We start from the raw sequence: 20,246 nt of genomic DNA, 5'->3' as shown, positions 1-20,246 counted from the left end.
AATTATTTACTTGAGAGAGAGAATGTGTGCAAGGGGGTGGGGGGAGGGGCGGAGGGAGGAAGAGAATCTCTAATCTCATCTCCCCACTGAACATGGATCCCAAAGCAGGGCTCAATCTCATGACCCTGAGATCATGACCTGAGCCGAAATCAAGAATCGGCTGCTTATCCAACTGAGTCATCCAGGCGCCCCACTTCAGAGATCATTTTAACATGTTTAACGTCCTCAGAGGGGTGCCTAGGTGGCTCAGTCGGTTAACCATCTGACTCTTGGTTTTGGCTCAGGGCATGATCTCAGTCAGGGCCATGGAATTGAGCCCCATGCCTGAGATTCTTTCCCCCTCCCTCTCCCCTACCCCTCTGCTCCTAGCCCCGCTCGCTGGCACACACTCTAAAATAAATAAATAAATAAAATCTAAAAAAAAGGTCCTTGGAAAGAAAAAAGTATTTCAAATCAGAAAGTATGTCCAGTTCCCACATTAAGGGAAGTTACTTCCACAGCTGGCAGGCCGTAAACACTATTTTGCTAAAGCAAATATATAAGTAATACTACTAGCTTTTGTGGGGTTTACCATTTATAACAATATATCTATTAAATCTACTAAATTACATTATTACTTATCTACCTACCCGGATGGACAGATTCATTTATTTATACTTACATAATTAAAATAAAAATTTGGAGAATATACTTAAAATAAGGATTAAAAAGTTGAAATTTAAGAGATGGGACTGATAAAATTTGGGAATTCAAAAGAAAAGTCCAAAATATAGTACTCAAAGGCATTTGCCAAAATAAAATCCTTTATTCTGGTATAAGCACTCCTAACAGGATGCTACTCTTTATTGAAAACAAAAGTAGGAAGCTGCCTGTGTGGCTCAGTCGGTTAAGCATCTGCCTTCAGCTCAGGTCATGATCGAGCCCTGTGTCAGGCTCCCTGCTCAGCCAGGAGCCTACTTTTCCCTCTCCCTGCACCCAGCTCGTGCTCTCTCTCTCTCAAATAAATACATAAAATCTTAAAAATGAATAAATAAATAAAAATAAAACAAAGGTAGGAGTGCCTGGCTTGCTCAGAACATAGCAGCTTTTGATCTTGGGATCCTGAATTCAAGCCCCAAGTTGTGGGAAGAATTTACTCAAATAAATAAATACAAATAAATAAAAATAAAACAAAGGTAGACATATTTTACTCCACTTTTTAAAACAAAATAACTTTAGCTTGTTGCAAAACGGAAAGTTTTGCAACAGTCCCTCAGGTTACAGAATGTTTCATGCCCTGAATTATAGCAATATCCAGTTACAATTTTTTTAGCTAAAATTAAAAGTCTTCAATAAAAATCAGAATTTGGCCTACCCAGATGGTGAAGATCGCCGTGCCTGTCCTGAGCGTAAAGCTTCTCCCAGAGGGGAATTCTCAAGATTTCTGAATTTCTCTTGGCAAGTTTTCACGTAAGAAAGCTTTCCAGCAAAGTATCCCATGATACAAGCAACTTATTTGTAAAAACAAACAAAAAATGTGACTCAGTGTGCCCATTTAAATAAAAATCTCTTAAAAGATGTTTTTAAGAAATGTGTTCCTAAATAGGTCTTTATAATAAAGGGAAAACTGATGATTTCTTGAAATAATGGTAAAAGATAACCACATTAAATCAGATTCAAAGTACACATAAAGATTCTGTAGATATAATTCACTCTCACAAAATAAAATAATCCAAAATAAAACTGCTCCATGATATATAAATTCCACTTTACTAATTATTAACATAGACAGGAAAGATGTGGTAAAGGAATTAAAAGAGTTCTAGCCTAGTCACAGAGATTTCAGGCCATTTCTTTTCCTGTAAAATGGGAATCATACTATTTGCCCAGCTAATTTCATAAGACTGTTTTTTAAAATTAGGTGCAACAACGACGTGGATGGAACTGGAGAGTGTTATGCTGAGCGAAATAAGTCAATCAGAGAAAGACATGTATCATATGACCTCACTGATATGAGGAATTCTTAATCTCAGGAAACAAACTGAGGGTTGCTGGAGTGGTGGGGGGTGGGAGGGATGGGGTGGCTGGGTGATAGACATTGGGGAGGGTATGTGCAATGGTGAGCACTGTGAATTGTGCCAAGACTGTGGTATCACAGGTCTGTACTTCTGAAACAAATAATACATTATATGTTAAAAAAAAAAAAAGATGATGATGATAGCAGAAGGGGAAGAATGAAGGGGGTGAAATCGGAGGGGGAGATGAACCATGAGAGAGGATGGACTCGGAAAAACAAACTGAGGGTTCTAGAGGGGAGGGGGGTGGGAGGATGGGTTAGCCTGGTGATGGGTATTAAAGAGGGCACGTTCTGCATGGAGCACTGGGTGTTATATGCAAACAATGAATCATGGAACACTACACCAAAAACTAATGATGTAATGTATGGTGATTAACATAATAAAAAAAATTAGGTGCAACAAATTCCTTAAAATAATGAATTATGACATGGTACCTGAATGTGGCTACTGCTGCCTATGTGTTTATTTCCAATATATAAAAGAGGCTAACCTGGAAAGACTCATAAAAAGTCTCTGGTGCTCTTTTTTAAAGCAATTTAGCTTCTTTCCTATAAACCATACTATAATATGTAGCTAAATTATGCTTATTTACATTTTAACATGTAAAGAGATTTTTTAAAGTTAGACTTAATTTTAAAAGACATTTTACTTCCCTATATCTGGATAATTTTCTTTCCTCATAAACCAGAGTATTTTGAAATACTATGTATCTTTACAAATTATTTAAAAATAGTCGTTTTATTACATCATCAAAGAAAAAACTTCTCTTTCAAATAATTTGTAATTCTTAATGCTAACAATAAAATGCCCAAGTAGTTGACTAGTCCATTTAATGAAAAGCTTAAACAAGCTGGTCAAAACAAATAACGGTTATGAGTTAGACAAGACAAAACATTTGGGAAAAACTAATTACTTTACTTAGGTAAGAAAGCAAGTGTTGTCCATACTTACATATAAGTTTAGGGATGGAACCATATTTGGGATGACTTGAAAGGATTCCTATAGATAAAAAGAGTAGATATTTCAGAGTCAGACTGTGAGAGATAGACACATTTAGATAATTAAGATGTCTTATCTTTTATTAAAATAAAATAGGCTTGGGGTGCCTGGGTGGCTTAGCTGGTTAAGCGGCTGCCTTTGGCTCAGGTCAGCGCATCGGGCTCCTTGCTCAGCAGAGAGCCCGCTTCTCCCTCTCCCTCTGCCTGCCGCTCCCTCTGCTCTCTATCTCTGTGTCAAATAAATAAATAAAATCTTTTAAAAATAAGTAAATAAAAATAAAATAGGCTTATGCCAAGTTTATGCTAAAAGCTTATAAAAGGGGGCGCCTGGGTGGCTCAGTCGTTAAACGTCTGCCTTCGGCTCAGGTCATGATCCCAGTGTCCTGGGATTGAGCCCCACATCAGGCTCTCTGGTCCGTGGGAAGCCTGCTTCTCCCTCTCCCACTCCCCCTGCTTGTGTTCCGGCTCTCTCTGTCAAATAAATAAAATCTTTAAAAAAAATAAATAAAAGCACATAAGAAAATGACACAAATTACGGTAAAAAGTGCAAGAAAACTATTTCTGTGAGCTATATCTAGTCTCTTCTAATGTGAGACAAAAGTAGTAAAAAGTCTAGCAATGCAATATAAAAATATATTTCTCAGCAGCTTTGGGCAACCCACAAAGACAAAAGGAAAAATCAGTACAGGCTGTCTTTAAGTATTACCTGACTACATTAGCTCTTTCCATTACCTCAGTGAAGTCTAAAGCTACAGCTAATTAAAAGAGAACACCAAGTAAATTCAACATCAACAGAAATATGAAGAAAATCCAAGACTCTACAATCTATTAGGTGAATTTGGCAAGATCACTTGACACAAGGTCAATATACAAAAAGTAATAATAATAATAATAATTCCTGCATACCAGAAACAAAGTTTTTGAGAGATATAATTTATTATAGCACCCAAAAACATCAAAGACCCAGGAGCAATCTAATGAAAAATATGAAAGATCTGTACACTGAAAAGTACAAAACTTACTGAGAGAAATGAAAGCTAAGTGGAGGAATAATACATCCATGTCCATAAAAGGAAAGACTAAATACTGTCAGTATGACAATTCTCCACAAATTCATCTTTAAGTTCAATGCAATCCCAATTAAAAATCAAAGAAAGTATTCCTAAAAGTTGAAAAACTTATTCCAACTTATTCTAAAAATCATGTGGAAATACAAAGAGCTGAGAACCAAGGCAATATTGAAAAACAACAGAACTGAAAAACCGACTACCAACAAATATCGAGATCTACAATAAAGCTACAGTAATTAAGACTGTTCTAAGTGCAAGAACAGATAAACCCATCAAAACCAGAAGAGAGTCGAGAAACAGATCCACACATAGTCACTTATGACAAATGCAACACGGCATGCAGTGAACAAAGACAGTCCTTTCAAAATATGGTGCTGGGTCACCTTCATATCTGTAAGGGGGAAAAATGTACCTTTACCCTACCTCATACAATACAAGCATACCTCAGAAATACTGCAGGTTCAGTTCAAGAGCACCACAATAAAGGAGAATCACAATAAAGAAAGTCAAATGCATTTTTCTCTTTCCCAGTGCATACAGAAGTTAGGTTTATGCTATCCTGTATTAAACACGCAACACTGTCTAAAAAATAAAAACAATGTACATACATTAATTAAATACTTTACTGCTAAGAAATGCTAACCATCATCTGAGCTTTTAGAGAGTTGTAATCACTGATCACAGACCACCCTTACAAATATAGTAAGTAGAACATTTACTGCGAGAATTGCCAAAATGTGACACAGAGACACAAAGTGAACAAATGCTATTGAAAAAATGGCACCAATGCGACTTGTTCAAAGCATGGTTGCCATAAACCTTAAATTTGTAAAAATCGCAGTATCTGTGAAGTGCGTTAAAGCGAAGCACAATAAAAAGAGATACACCTGTATTCAAAAACAATTCCAAATGACTTGAAAATTTCAGTATGAAAGAAAAAATAAAGCTTACAGAAAAAAGCGTAAGAGATTCTTCATGTCCTGTTAATAGACAAATATTTTAGAGCACAAAAAGCCTTCATCATAAAAAAATATGATAAATTTTACTCTATCATATTAAGAACTACAGTTAATCAGTGGGAAAAAAACAATACATAACATCTGACAAGAGACTCACTTCTAGAAGATATAGAAAACCCTCACGAAACCAAAAGATAAAGACAATCCAATGAAATATGGACAACAGACCTGAATAGACACTTCGCCAAAAAAGAATATATTCAAGTGAGCTATAAACAGAAGAAAAGGTCCTCAACTTCATTAGCCATTGGGGAAATGCAAATTAAAACCACAATCAGTATTACTGTTCACTCACCACAATGGCTAAAATTAAAAGGACATGAAAAGAGCAAGTGTTGGTGATAATGTGATACAAACAGAGCTCTACTAATAAATTGGTAGGAGAGTGTAAATTGGTCCAAACAATTTAGAAAGTTTGGCAGTATCCACCATAGCTAAAAATATACATAATCTATGACCCGGCAAAATGTCTACCAAAAGATGCTGTATTCATAGCAGAACCATTTGTAATAGTCAAAACTGGCAATTACTCAATTGCCAATGTACAACAGGATGGATAAACTGCTGTGGTATATTTACACAGCAGAAAACTATATGGAAACAAGAATATATAATCTATAATTACATGCAACAATGTGGATGAACCTAGTGATGTGCTAGAAAACCAGCTCTCCAAATAAAAAGCTGATTTGTAATGTCAGTCGATTTCCATGGAGAAAATACTTGCACCATGACCAATTCCAAGCTATCAATGTTTAAACACTGGCCTGCCAAGTTGTTGAAAATTGAACAGTCAGCTTTCTGGAAGTGGTACATGCCAGTTCTAGCATACCACTGGATGAATCTTACAACGTTCAAAGAGGGTATACAAAAGAATACTTAATTGTAGGATTTCATGTATATGAAGTCTAAAAAGAGAACTAAGTTATGCTATTAGCTTTAGTTACACAACTGAAATGAGAAAAACGAAGATGGTAATAATATCTACCTTCATTCAAAAGAACTGTTCCTTCATTCTATCACCAAATAGTTACAGACCACTTATATAGACACTACATACTAGAAAGTAGGAATATAACAGTAAACAAGATGTTCTCTTTAGCTCTCACAGAGTTATTACAGTTATAGCCTGTTTCCTAAGAGGAAGTAGCAAGAATAGAGGCAAATAGACTTGAAGGCTAATTTAATACTCCTGGCAACAGATGGTTGCATTAATTACAGTGGCAGTGCAGATGGAGGTAGAGAGTTTACAGAGATATTTAAGACATGGACGAGAATGAACATTCATTGGGTAAGGCAAGTAAGGGGTAGAAGTTAAGGATAATGCCTCCGTTTCCTAGATGACGAGTGCTACCATTCAGACATGTGGACAACAGAAACTGGTCTGGAGGAAAATGAACTCAGTTTGGGTTAAGTCAGTTTGAAGAGTTTCTAAGGAGGGCCACTCAGGTGAAGATATGCAGAATATGATTCTGGAACAGATATGAAGGCTAGCAATAATTTTCATGGGGATTTAGAGCAATAAATGGTCCTGAAGCCCACATTATCACTGGGTAATAGTTTACACAGACTGAAGACTGAAAAGTCAAAGCAGAACTCTGAAGAACACAAGTGGAGGATGAAAACCCACATTAGAATATTAAGTACCAACAGCTTAATTTTTGTCTGTGTTATCTACCAAAAACAGTGTATAGTACTATTAGACACTCAGAAAACATGAAAAAATGGAGGAAGTGCCAGCGGCAGGAAAAAAACCAGAACAGGCTGTCATGGAAGCCAGTGGAAGAGAACGGTTTCAAAGACTGGTTAAAGTCATATAACCATCAAGAACACAAACTGCCCATCGAATTTAAGCAACAAAGAGGTTGTGTTGGTAATCTTTTAAAGTGTTGGCAAATGTCAGAACATATGCATAATCTTTTCACACAGATTGTAATGGGTTAAAAGGAGTAAAAAGTAAAGTGCTCATTCGTGAAGTCTGGCTTCAAATGCAAGACAGCTGGGAAGAGTTAGAAAGGGATATGAGGGAAGATTTTTCTTTTTCATGTTCTCAAGTTAGAACAGACCTGGGCATGTTTAAATGTTTAACAAGTAGTGATGGAGCAGCTAAGACTATGTTGAGTATGACACACTGTGGATGAAAGCATATACAAAATATTAGGCATTCTGATTAAATGCAAAATGTCTTGGTGGACTCTGAATTCCTTTTCTAAAGTCTTCCCAATTTCTTTTTTTGAGACTGACTTTATTAGAACACTGCACCCAAAACAAATCTTCAATACAACTAACAATAAAACCCTTTAATCCTGGGAAATAGTTAACATGAATAACGTATCATCAATATTTTTTTATATTTTTATTCCAAATTATCAAAACCCCAACAGTAACAACTCTGACAAAGTTTATTTAAACATTCTTCCATAAACTAGGTTAAATCACTTTCAGCAATTCTTTCTAAAAAATGTAGGGGCACCTGGGTGGCTCAGTTAGTTAAGTGTCTAACTCTTGGGTTTCCGTTCAGGTCATGATCTCAGGGTCATGAGATTAAGCCCCATGTTGGGCTCTACACTGGGCGTGGAGCCTGCCTAAGATTCTCTGTCTCCCTCTCCGAGCCTCTGCCCCTCCCCTCCACTCGCATGCACACACTCTCTCTAAAATAAATAAAATCTTTTAAAAAAATAATAAAAATAATTAAAAATGGATTACTGAATTCTACCGTTAAGGCTCCAGGATCAGACCTTACAGACAATTACAAAGGAACGCTTTGGAACAATATTATTGATCATGGTAAGACTTTTGCAAATGGAATCACAGAGGCATAGTGCCATTAATGAGAAATCAAATCATCACCAAATGGTGACTAAGAATCCAGGAAGATTTTAGCTGTAAGGAAAATTTGCCACCTCAGTTATAGGTTCTAACATTTTCAGTGGGATTCACCCTATCCATGAACAAGTCTATCATGATATATCTGCAACTAAAAAAAGGGAATTTTTGCTTCAGTTATGTGTGTAATTAGTTATGTAGGAGCAAGGCACTGTAATATTCACACCAATAGGATTTGGGACAGAAAGTGTCCCCAACCCCCTTACTTTAAGACAAAGCTCTGGTTTAAGGAGCTAGGGAGCTACTGATCTTTAAACCAGTGCATTTAAGAATCACCCCGAGCCTGTTAAAACAGATTCCTAGGCCCTACCTCAGAGACTGATTAAGGAGTTCTGGGATGGGGCCCATGAATTTGCATTTCTAACAAGATCCTAGGTAACAGTGATGATGGCCTTCCTAGACCAGGTTTTTTCCTCTACCTCCCTGCAAAACCTCTGTAGGTTTTTAGCTACTTTTTTGCTCTTGTAGATTGTTAATGTTGCTACAGTGTCAGAGGACATCAAATTCTCAAGTCAATATATCTGAGTCAGTGGGTCCATGGAGACATAACTCTGTTGTAGAAGTATATCAATGATCATGTTTAATATGATACATTATTATACTTTATCTAAAAATCAGGAAAACATAAAAACATAATGATATCCAAAATGCCAAATAAATGTGAAGTTTAAATATTTACCTTTACTAATTAATCCTTGAGTAATCAACATACTTGTTGCAGCCAAAGGAACAGCTAAAGGAGGAAAAAGAACTTGTCAACATCAACAAAAGGAAAAGATTTTGTCTGAGTTCATTAGGATAAATATGTGTATAACCATCTAGGAAGATCTTTTAAGAGAGATTTTTTTCCGGGTTGCCTGAGTGGCTCAGTTGGTTAAGCGTCTGCCTTTGGCTCAGGTCATGATCTCAGCGTCCTGGGATCAAGGCCCCACATTGGGCTCCCTGCTCAGCAGGGAGTCTGTTTCTCTCTCTGCCCCTCCCCGTTCATGCTTTTTCTCTCTCTCAAATAAATAAAATCTTAAAAAAAAAAGAGAGAGATTTCTTCCATTTTTAAAAGCTGTATTACAGGGGCGCCTGGGTGGCTCAGATGGCTAAGCATCTGCCTTCGGCTCAGGTCACGATCCCAGGGTCCTTGGGCTCCTGGCTCAGCAGGGAGTCTGTTCTTCCCTCTCCCTCTGCCTCTCCCCCTGCTCATGCTCTCTCTCTGCATCTCTCTGTTTCAAATGAATAAATAAAATCTTGAAAAAAAGAAAACCTGTATTATATACAGTCAGTAGAAATATAAAAAAAATTTTAAATTTAAGAAAATATTACAAATATTAAACAATGTAATTCAAGAACCATCTAGATTTGGCTTTAAAAGAGCCATTCATTAATATCACCAATAAAGACAACATACTAAATAGCGACAAAAAGTCATTTCTGAATTAGAGTAAGGGGGAATTAATGAAGCAAGAATTATTATTACAAATATTAAGAGCCACTACTGAGTAATTACTAAATTCCATGGCCCATGCTAAATGCCTTATGTACATTTTCTCATTTACTTTTTACCATCTAAGACAGAGTTATTTTTTTAATTACTGCCCTTTCAAAGGTAAGAAAATTGAAACTCAGATGTTAAGCAATTTGTTCAAGGCCATACAGCTAATTCAATGGCAGTTCCAGATTCTAATTGTCTGATACTATATCTCAAGCTTTTAAGTTCTGTAGTACGCTGTATGACGAAAACATAAGAAATATTTATCCACAATTATACGGTGACAGGGGCAAGAATACATAAGTATACATTTTAAATACTGAAGTTTCTTCTTCTAAACCAGTGAATTCCTAAAACTAAGTGAAAATATTACATAATGTTAACACTGTGTCAACTATACTTAATTTAAAAACTACATATATACGCATATTAACCCAGACTGAAAAATCCAAAGCTCTCCATCATAATCTCAAAGGAGCTCATAATTAAAAATCACTGTTTTTTACACCAGTACTGTCCAATAGAATTTTCTGTGATGATGGGACTAGTCTGTATCCATGTTTTCCAGTTAGGTAGTGTGCAGAAAAGATTTAAAATAGGAGCCCTGGGGCTGCTGTCCTTAAAAAGACCTCCTTACAAGGTCCTTGGCTGATGTGTGGGAACATGACTGGTAAATAGTTCCCTACAAATGATATAAAACTTGACCTGAATGATAAGTGGTTCACTGTGCCTAAACTGCTTACACAAATACAGCTTATGCTGAACACCTGCTTTCCTTCTTAGAGTCTGGAATTTGGTACTTGCTAGGCTGAGTGTATGTGACCAGCCCCCAGTAAAAACCCCAGGCAATGAGTCTCCATTTAGATTCCTTAGTGGGTAACACATCACTCACATTATCAGAATCCATAGCTGGAGAAATTTACCATGTCCTTTTGTGTGTGACCCTACTAGCAGAGGAGTCTTGGAAGCCTGTGCCTGGTATCCTCTGGACTTTACCCCACATTCCTTTCCTTTTGCGGATTTTGCTTTGTATCCTCTCTGCTATAAAGTATTTTAAATTTAAATAGCTACATGCAGCTGCTACACTGGACAGCACAGTTTTAGACCAGGGGTTGGGAATACTCTATTATAAAGACCCAGATGGTATGGGGCGCCTGGGAGGCTCAGTTGTTAAGCGTATGCCTTCGGCTCAGGTCATGATCCCAAGGCCCTGGGATCGAGCCCCACATCAGGCTCCCCACTCTGCGAGAAGCCTGCTTCTCCCTCTCCCACTCTCCCTGCTTGTGTTCCCTCTCTCACTGTGTCTCTCTGTCAAATAAATAAATAAAAAATCTTAAAAAAAAAAAAAAAGACCCAGATGGTAAATCTTTTAGGTTTTGTGGGCCACAGGTCTGTCTCATCTACTCAATTGCCATTTTAAAGCAAAACCATTGAGACAGTAGTAAAAAAATGAACACAGATGTGTTCAAATAAAACTTTATGGATGCAAAAATATAAATTTCATGTAATTTTCAAATTAACAAAATATTATTCATTTGATTTTTTTCAACCATCTAAAAATAAAAATGTAGGGCGCCTGGGTGGCTCAGTTGGTTAAGCAATTTGCCTTCGGCTCAGGTCATGATCCTGGAGTCCCGGGATTGAGTCCCACATCCCACATCGGGCTCCCTGCTCAGCAGGGAGTCTGCTTCTCCTTCTGATGCTCTTCCCTCTCGTGCTCTCATTCTCTCGCTCAAATAAGTAAATAAAATCTTTTAAAAAATAAATAAATAAATAATAAAAATGTAAAAGCTATTCTTAGCTCACAGCCATACAAAAACAGATTTGGCCCTTAGGCTATAGTTTGCTCAACTCTGATCTAGACTCTATGAGCAATTCAAGAACTAAGGTAATTAAGACGTTCAAATTATTAGAGATCTCATGATCAAAACCCATAATTTTGGAATAGGGTGGTTAGCTTTGCCATCAGACATAATCTGCAGAAACCCTAAGGTTTGAATACTTGGTCTACTACTTACGAATGGATTTTACTTTTGCTAGAAAAATGTTTCTTTAAGGTTGGTTGGTTAAAATACTTTATTACCATTTAAGATTTTTTGTTTTGTTTTTTAAGATTTTATTTATTTTTTGAGAGAAAGAGAGAGAAAGACACACAGCGAGAGAGGGAACACAAGCAGGGGGAGTGGGAGAGGGAGAAGCAGGCTTCCCGCGGAGCAAGGAGCCTGATGTGGGACTCTATCCCAGGACCCTGGGATCATGACCTGAGCCAAAGGAAGACGCTTAACAACTGAGCCACCGAGGCTTCTCTATCATTTAAAGTTTTTTAAAGGACAAGTGCCTTCTCGTTATAGCATCAGTGTAATTTATCATTTTTTCCCCGTCAGCTTGATTCAAGGATTGCAACATGAAGCACTGAAGAATCATACAAGGATAAAAAGTGTTGAGTCAGTGGGCCATGTCTACAATGGACAACGCTGTTCCCATGTCACTTTGTCCTTAGGCCAAGATGGTATAATACAGAGAGTAACAATTTGGTTAAGAAGATTCTAGTACTAGTTCTGCCATTCACTACTATGTCTTTATATAGTAGTGCTTTTCCTGCTTTATGGGATAATGGATTAGAACTGATGTCTGTCTCATGTATTGTGTCACAGTAAAAGAGAATGGTAAAACTGAACAGTCTATCTAGTCTTTAGTCTAACCAGAGTAAACTGATATTCAGAAAAAGTCAGTCATGTGCTTACAGATAGGGGCGCCTGGGTGGCTCACTTGGCTAAGTGGCTGCCTTCGGTTCAGGTTATGGTCCCAGGGTCCTGGGATGGAGCACCACGTCAGGCTCCTTGCTTAGCGGGAAAACGGTTTCTCCCTCTCCCTCTGCCCCTCCCCCCCACTCATGCTCACTCTCTCTCGCTCTGCTAAGTAAAATCTTAAAAAAAAAAAAAGACAACAAAGGTAGATAGTTTATGGTAGAGCTGAGACTAAAACCCAAGTCTTCTGAGACCCCAGGGCCATGGGCTTTTCCACTGCGGTATGTGACTCCTATCTCAGAGTCTGTTAAATAATGTTTTTTTAGGCAAACCAGTAATACTGCTGACCAAAAGCTATTTTGCATTATGACCCCAGTACCAACCATATCCAATATGAAGACCCCTAAAATTCCTTACTCTTCTCTTACAATAACAAAATGCTACTTTAAATTCATAACTGTGTTCAACTGAAACTTATTTTGTTAATCACAGTAGCACTAATAGTCATATAATACAGACGGCTTAACACTTACAAAATAAATTGAATTAATCCCCATAATAATCCTATGAAATGAGTTAGAATCCCCATATAGCTAAGGAAACTGAGGCATACAGACATCAGGGGCTTGCCCAAAATCTGAAAGCTAAGTGATGGAGCTGGGATTTGGATCCAGACAGGCACCAAAGTCTACACTCATCAATCACTATACCGTCTCATCAGAAAACCAATAGTACAGCAGCACCTGGCTGGCTCAGTCAGTGGAGCGTGCAACTCTTGATCTTAAGGTTGTGGGTTCAAGCCCCATGTTGGGTGTAGAGATTACTTAAAAATAAAATTTAAGAAAAAAAAAAGAGAAAAAGAAAACCGCAGTACACACGTATATTATTCACAAAATCTATAAATGATGCATAAAACCAATATGAGGGTGCCTGGGTGGCTCAGATGGTTAAGCGTCTGCCTTCGGCTCAGGTCATGATCCCAGGGTCCTGGGATCGAGTCCCACATCGGGCTCCCTGCTTCTTGGGAGCCTGCTTCTCCCTCTGCTTCTCTCTCTCTCTCTCTCTCCGTCTCTCATGAATAAATAAAATCTTAAAAAAATAAAATAAAACCAATATGAATTCATATACCTTTTCAGTAATTCCAGAGGTTGAGAACTACTGTAATACTAGATGCCTTCACTACCTGTACGTATGGGCACAGATATAACCGCTTTGTGGTTGGCGCACAGGACCACGACTTCCAGAAACTGGAAATAAGATCCCTTCACAGTTGTATTTTAAAATTAAAAGAAAGTAAAGTAGAAATAAACAAGTTACCAATAAAGAGAATGAACCCTAGATCAAATCTAATTTTAAACCAAGACGAATATATTTAACACATCTAAAAAAATGTGTAAAAATTACCCTAGTAAGTACTTTTTCTACTCATTCCTACTTTCATCACACCTTTTTTAAAAATCAGTGGACAGGGCGCCTGGGTGGCTCAGTTGGTTAAGCGACTGCCTTCGGCTCAGGTCATGATCCTGGAGTCCCGGGATCGAGTCCCACATCGGGCTCCCTGCTCAGCAGGGAGTCTGCTTCTCCCTCGGACCCTCTTCCCTCTCGTGCTCTCTGTCTCTCATTCTCTCTCTCAAATAAATAAATAAAATCTTAAAAAAAAAAAAAGTAAAAATCAGTGGATATAGGATGATACTCTCCAAAGTAACATGGATTCCATTAATCCATTTATATAAAGTTAACATCACATACTGCATATTAACATATGTAAACATGCACATCCTTATATGAAGATATGAATGTTAATGTACAAAATTTCCTAATACATGACTATTAGTTCTCCTGATAACTGTAGGCTGAACTGCCTATTGTCTGTGGTTACAGCCAAGGTTCTGTGTTTTCCATGTTTGATGTTACTGCAATATGCAACAGCTAGCCTGTTTTAAAAGTAATCATTACTTATTAGTATACTAATTTATTTAGTAATTTTCCAGTAATCCAGATATGATATACAACTAATAAGCTAGGTTTTAGCCTCTTTATTACATGCTTTCCAACTTGTGACTAATCTGGTTTTTTTTAAACATTTTATTTTTAAGTAATCTCTACACCCAACATGAAGCTCAAACTCACAACCCCAAGATCAAGAGTCACATGCTCTACAGGCTCCCCATGATTAATCTGTTTTAATACACAGAATTACTGAGGATCCTACTATTCATATACTACACGTCCTACTTTTAATAATCAGGCATACGTGACTACTCTGCCTACTGATCACTTCTCTTCCATACTCTTTAGCATAATGCTGTTACAGCTATTTAGAATATTAAACCTATACAGCTTAAATTTATCAGCCAGAAATTAATCTAGATATCATAGTATCTATGTGGCCATGAGCCCAACATTACAATGATCCCAAACCCCTATCCACCAGACTTGTCTTCTTAATTGTGTCAACAACAGACTTGAAAACAGAGATCATTTTGTCTATCCACTCTAGGCAAACCACAAAGATAAAATATCTGTTGCCAGAGTACAATTGAGTTCCCTGAGAAATTATTCCCAAACTATGAGCCATAAAAACTTTTTCAGGTCTCCGATCCACAATGACTACGGATATAAAGAATTATTCTCATCTGCAGAGGTGCATCATCATCTAATCCTTACTCAGGTTCTTTCTAGCTTGAAAGCTCTCTGAATATTTGAACTGAAGATAAAATGCACAAGACTGTATGAGAGCTCCTATTATCTTTTTGGTGTCTCTTGATCCTTTTACTACCACTTGCCTTACCCATGAGTGCCATACAAACTTTTGTCATGTATTCTACCATTCCTACATATTAACAGATATTATCAGTTTTATGCTTTTATTCCTACACTTAATTTCTTGAATTCACCAATACAACTATACTTCCAACCCCTATTTCTCACATAAACCTTTGCTTCTCTCTAGTTGCTTACAGATCTGCAATCAAATGTTGCACCAGGAAAGTGTCCAAACTAGTTTCCTCCTTCAAACAATAACTCCTGATTAAATATCTTTTAATCAGTAATGTCATTATTAGTCTATGATGGATATCTTGAAGTTAATACCCCTTATAGCAGGTTATTTAAAAATCCTTTATGTATCCTTTAAAAAAATCTTCCAGTGCCATCTCATCTTCTGTAATCCAAATAACACTACAATGACATCTCAAGGACTGCATGCCTGAGTTACTGCCAAAAACTCGTAACAGACTTCACAAACATTAACTTCTCCTCATCCTTCTAACCCATCCTGCACACTGCTACCTAATCTTCCTTTTAAAAATTTGCAAACCAAGGGCGCCTGGGTGGCTTAGTTGTTAAGGGTCCGCCTTCGGCTCATGTCATGATCCCAGGTCCTGGGATCGAGCCCCGCATCACACTCCCTGCTCAGTGTAGAGCCTGCTTCTCCCTCTCCCACTCCCCCTGCTTGTGTTCCCTCTCTCGCTGTGTCTCTGTTAAATAAATAAATAAATAAAATTTAAAAAAAAATTGCAAACCCACCCTTTGGCCATAGAACTGAAACTATATAATGAACCAAACCTTTAACTTCTTGGTATTGGGTTTATTTTCTACCCCCAACAAAAGACCCCTATTCCAATCAATTCAGCCTCAAGGCTCCAGTAGAGACCAAGTTACTGTAGACTCTGCCTTTGCTCACTATTCCTTTCGTCTAAATGTTTCTCCAACCCCATTCTTCTTCATTTACCTCAAGTCCTACTAGTTAAGTCTCATTTGTTTGAAAATGTTTTTAGCTAAAATAACTCCCTTTTAAAAATTCCTACTGCCATTATGTACTTAATCTTTCTCCAAGTGTTTCCTGTGTTAGCTTTGTCTTGATTACAACAAAAAACTACTTTAGGACAAACGCTAGGTCTTATAACACTTATCTTCCAAGCACTGTAAGCATAAATGCCAGGCCAACTGATGAAAATGTACATCTTCTTTAATTACTTAAGTTGTCCCTTCCCTTTCTAAAATTCCATTCTGTTTTAGTTAGAATTACTTTATCTGAGGGGCACCTGGGTGGCTCAGTTGGTTAAGCGTCTGCCTTCGGCTCTGGTCATGATCCTAGGGTCCTGGGATCAAGCCCCATGACACCATGCCTCAGGTTTCCCCGCTCTGCACACATTCTCTTTCTCTCTCAAAAATACATAATATCTTAAAAAAAAAAAAAAACTAATATGAAAGGACTGCAGTGACCAGATGAAGCAACTTCAGGACTCTGTTCAAAAGATTCTATTTTAGGGCACCTGGGTGGCTCAGTTGGTTAAGCGACTGCCTTCGGCTCAGGTCATGATCCTGGAGTCCCTGGATCGAGTCCCGCACTGGGCTCCCTCCTCGGCAGGGAGTCTGCTTCTCCCTCTGACCCTATCCCCTCTGATGTGCTCTCTCTCTCTCAAATAAATAAATAAAATCTTTAAAAAATAAAATAAAAAGATTCTATTTTATGCTGCTTTCAACATTCTCTGTATTTAAAAAATAAAATCTTCCATGTACGAGGTCTCTAGTTGCAAATCAGGAGCTAGTAGTGTAACAGTATTTCACAATAAGGTGGAAACTAACTAGGTTTTCTCATATAATAGAAATCTAACAGTTAAAATCACAAGCTTCTGTCTCAGACACACCTGGCTTCGAGTCCAGACATTACAACTTACCAGCTCATTTAACATCTCTAGACTTCAATTTCTTCATTTGTAAGATGAGGGTAATAGTTATCAATCTAATTGGGTTGTTTTTATATAATCCACATACACTCAGTAAATGCTAGCTGTTACTGTTACGAACAAAATTAATTCATGGTCTTGAATAAAGTTCTAGAAATCACTTTAAATATGTACAATTTGTTTCCCTTAATCAACTTCTTTTAGCAGTAACCACACTACACCAAGTGTGCCAATTTCTTCTATACGAAGTCACAATAATTTCAGGTACTAAAGGTCAAATTTTGTTGACTAGAAAATTTAACTTACATCTGAACCAGAAGCTTTCATCATTGCACTCTGCAAAGACTCTTCTTTCTTCTTCTGTTGGAATGTAATCAGCCCCTATGTCTTTTTACCAAGGAAAATTGGCAAACATTAAAATGCCCATGGAAAAGCTAAGCCTAAAAATTTAATTCAGTCTAAACATTAACAAAACACAACCACTTTTTTTAAATGAATGAAACAAATGCCTTGTAAACTTTTTTTTTAATTTGAATTCAATTTATTTAACATATATTGTATTACTAGTTTCAGGGGTAGAATTTAGTGAGTCATGAGTTGCATGTAACACCCAGTGCTCGTAACATCAAGTGCCCTCCTAAATGCCCATCACCCAATTAGCCCATCCCTCCACCCACCTGCCCTCTAGCAATCCTCAGATTGTTCCCTATAGTTAAAAGAGTCTCGGGCGCCTGGGTGGCTCAGTTGGTTAAGTGACTGCCTACGGCTCAGGTCATGATCCAGGAGTCCCTGGATCGAGTCCCGCATCGGGCTCCCTGCTTGGCAGAGAGTCTGCTTCTCCCTCTGACCCTCCCCCCTCTCGTGTGCTCTCTCTCATTCTCCCTGTCTCAAATAAAAAAAAAAAAAAGAGTCTCTAAACAATGGGCTTGTAAACTTTTAGCAAACTGACTTCAAAGAGACGTTAGTGCTACTATCTATTAGTCAGGACTGGCTACATAACGTGCTGGTCCAGCGCAAAATGAAAATCTGGGACCATTTATTCAAATTATTAAGAATTTCAAGATGGTGGTGCCTGGGTGGCACAGTCAATTAACTGTCTTGACTCTTGGTTTCAGCTCAGGTCATGATCTCAGGATCCTGGGATCTAGCCCAGGCTCAGCAGGAAGTCTGCTTGGGATTCTCTCTCCCTCTCCACCCTCCCCCATGCTTGCACACGTGCGCTCTCTCTCTCAAATAAATAAAAAATCTTAAAAAAAAAAAAAGGAATTTCAAGATGGCAACAGTAGATCATTAAACAGAGTGAGTCCCCTTGTGACTGCACAGGTCACACACCCCTGAAGCCAGTCCAGTTGCTGTTACTCAAGGCTGTGAGTGTTTCTACATATAAAGTGCTTCTAATTATAAATATGTAATTGATAGTTACGGGGAATTGGTCTTGGAACTTCTGCATTCGGCTCTCGAAAATCAGCCCTCCCATTCATTTTTCCTGCATCAAAAACATTTAAGTATTAGATATCATTAGACCAAAATCAATTAAGATATAGCACAGTAAAATCACTAGTCTACAGGGCAATCAAAGCAACAAATATATACTAATCACTACTACATCTGAAGTACCTGACATAATAAAAATAGTGACCTAAATAAAAAAAGCATCAGACCTATTAACTAATTTGGAATTGATTACTCATCTTAGGTCCCCTAACTGAAAAAGAATAGGTCCTTTATAATTATTTACCAACAGATTAAGTCAAATTAAGATATAAAATTTCAAACAAATAGACATATTTCTCCTCCTAAAGCTGGGTTATTTCACATTACCCTGTTTTTGTCCTTTCAGAAATATATGCACAAAGATTTTGATGATTTCCCAAAATAGAAGAGACATCTCAAAATTCATTTCTGGGCCTCCATTTTTTTTTTTTAAATGAAATAATCATCAGGAAACATACCTCTCCCACAAAGCAGTACTCCACAAAACTGAACAACAAAGACGTCATATCCTTCTCCCTGTGGTTAAAGCTAACAGCAAATTCCGTATCCTCCTAACTTTCCCCGCTCTCTATAGAGACTTAAAATATATGACTTAAAAATGAAAAATTTCAAGAATATACGTTTTTATTTTTTAACCCATGTCTCAGGACTTAAGAGACCAACAGATTGGATACCTGCGTATTTCACAGAATGTTCACACAGGACCATCATTATTCCCATCTTAAAAAACATTTACATGAAAACATGAAAAGCCATACACGGTGATGATAGCAACTGAGGCCCTTCCATATTTCACTCAATCAATAAACCATCACTGAGGGCCTACTATAGGTCAATCCCGTGGCTAGGAAAAAGAAATGGAAAGGATAAAATGAACTCATGGATGGAGCTTGCTAAATAGTCTACCTATATCCTAAAACAAAAAAATGAAACGCTATTTCCCGTAACTGCATCTTACTTAGAAACCCTAGCGACAGGGCGGACAAGACCTCTTCAGACAACACAATTTTAACCTCTTAATGGCACAGAAAAAAGCTCAACTGAACCCTCGTCGGCCTATGGCCGATTTACGCACTGCATCCCCGCAATACCCGCGTCTCCCACCTGCAACACCCCGGTACACACATTAGTCACCAAGTAATCACTCCCTCGCCTGCCCCAGGCACCCGCACTCGGGAGCCCGAGAGCCAGTAGGCGATCAGCCCACCCTCGCAGGAGGCAAAATGGCGGAAGGTGCAGAGTAGCGGCTGGCCGCACGGAGGTGGTGAGTGGGCAGGTGGGGGGGACGGAATGGAGACTCTTTGCGTCACCTCACCCACCTCCGGACGACAGCGGCGAGCGACGGCGCGGCGAGCCGGGGCGATCGGGGGCACAAGGCCTCGAGGGGACCCGAGAAGGGTCAAGAAAGAAAAAAAGCGCGCGGAAACCGGCAGCCGCGCGGCACTGCTGCGCAGTTGGGTGGTGGGGAACAGTCACTCGGCCTCCAAGAACTCACCCAAATACGGGCTCAAAATGACCGCGACCCGGAAGCACTGGCGACCTACGGAAGGAAATGACGTCCAGACCTCCCCGCGGAACCCAAAGGCGAGCGGACTCCGACTGGACGCCTGCGCCTACGCCTGTCTGCCCCGCCCTCCTCTGCCCGTCCCTCCTCCCTTCTCCCCCAGGCCGCGGCGCTGGCGAGCTGCACTGCGGCTGCGCGCGCCACCTCTGCGGGTCCGGACCCCGCCCCACCCCCCTCCCTGACTGCCGTAGGAGGCTTCGCTTCAGGCTGTTGTGACGCACGTCTGTGGCCTTCTAGTGA

General features: G+C 38.6%; 1 protein-coding gene across 11 annotated transcripts in view; it reads right to left on the bottom strand.

Annotated features, from left to right (window-relative positions):
• OCIAD1 (OCIA domain containing 1) overlaps positions 1 to 20,001 on the bottom strand; it is a 28,128-nt gene extending 8,127 nt beyond the window's left edge. For 2 of the 11 annotated variants that reach the window (XM_027597724.2, XM_027597723.2), the window contains exons 1-6: positions 19,762 to 19,895; positions 18,372 to 18,434; positions 17,255 to 17,335; positions 8,710 to 8,763; positions 3,009 to 3,056; positions 1,355 to 1,490 (exon numbers count right to left, since the gene is read on the bottom strand). In XM_027597724.2, the coding sequence (XP_027453525.1) occupies positions 1,355 to 1,490; positions 3,009 to 3,056; positions 8,710 to 8,763; positions 17,255 to 17,335; positions 18,372 to 18,429 (377 nt within the window). In that variant the 5' untranslated portion in view covers positions 18,430 to 18,434; positions 19,762 to 19,895. The other 9 variants (XM_027597714.2, XM_027597725.2, XM_027597716.2 and 6 more) reach the window with 9 other exon arrangements.
• Between the last annotated feature and the right edge of the window lie 245 nt (positions 20,002 to 20,246).

Source organism: Zalophus californianus, chromosome 2 (assembly GCF_009762305.2).
Source record: "Zalophus californianus isolate mZalCal1 chromosome 2, mZalCal1.pri.v2, whole genome shotgun sequence".
NCBI lineage: Eukaryota > Metazoa > Chordata > Mammalia > Carnivora > Otariidae > Zalophus > Zalophus californianus.
This window is presented reverse-complemented; position numbering and strand designations above follow the sequence as displayed.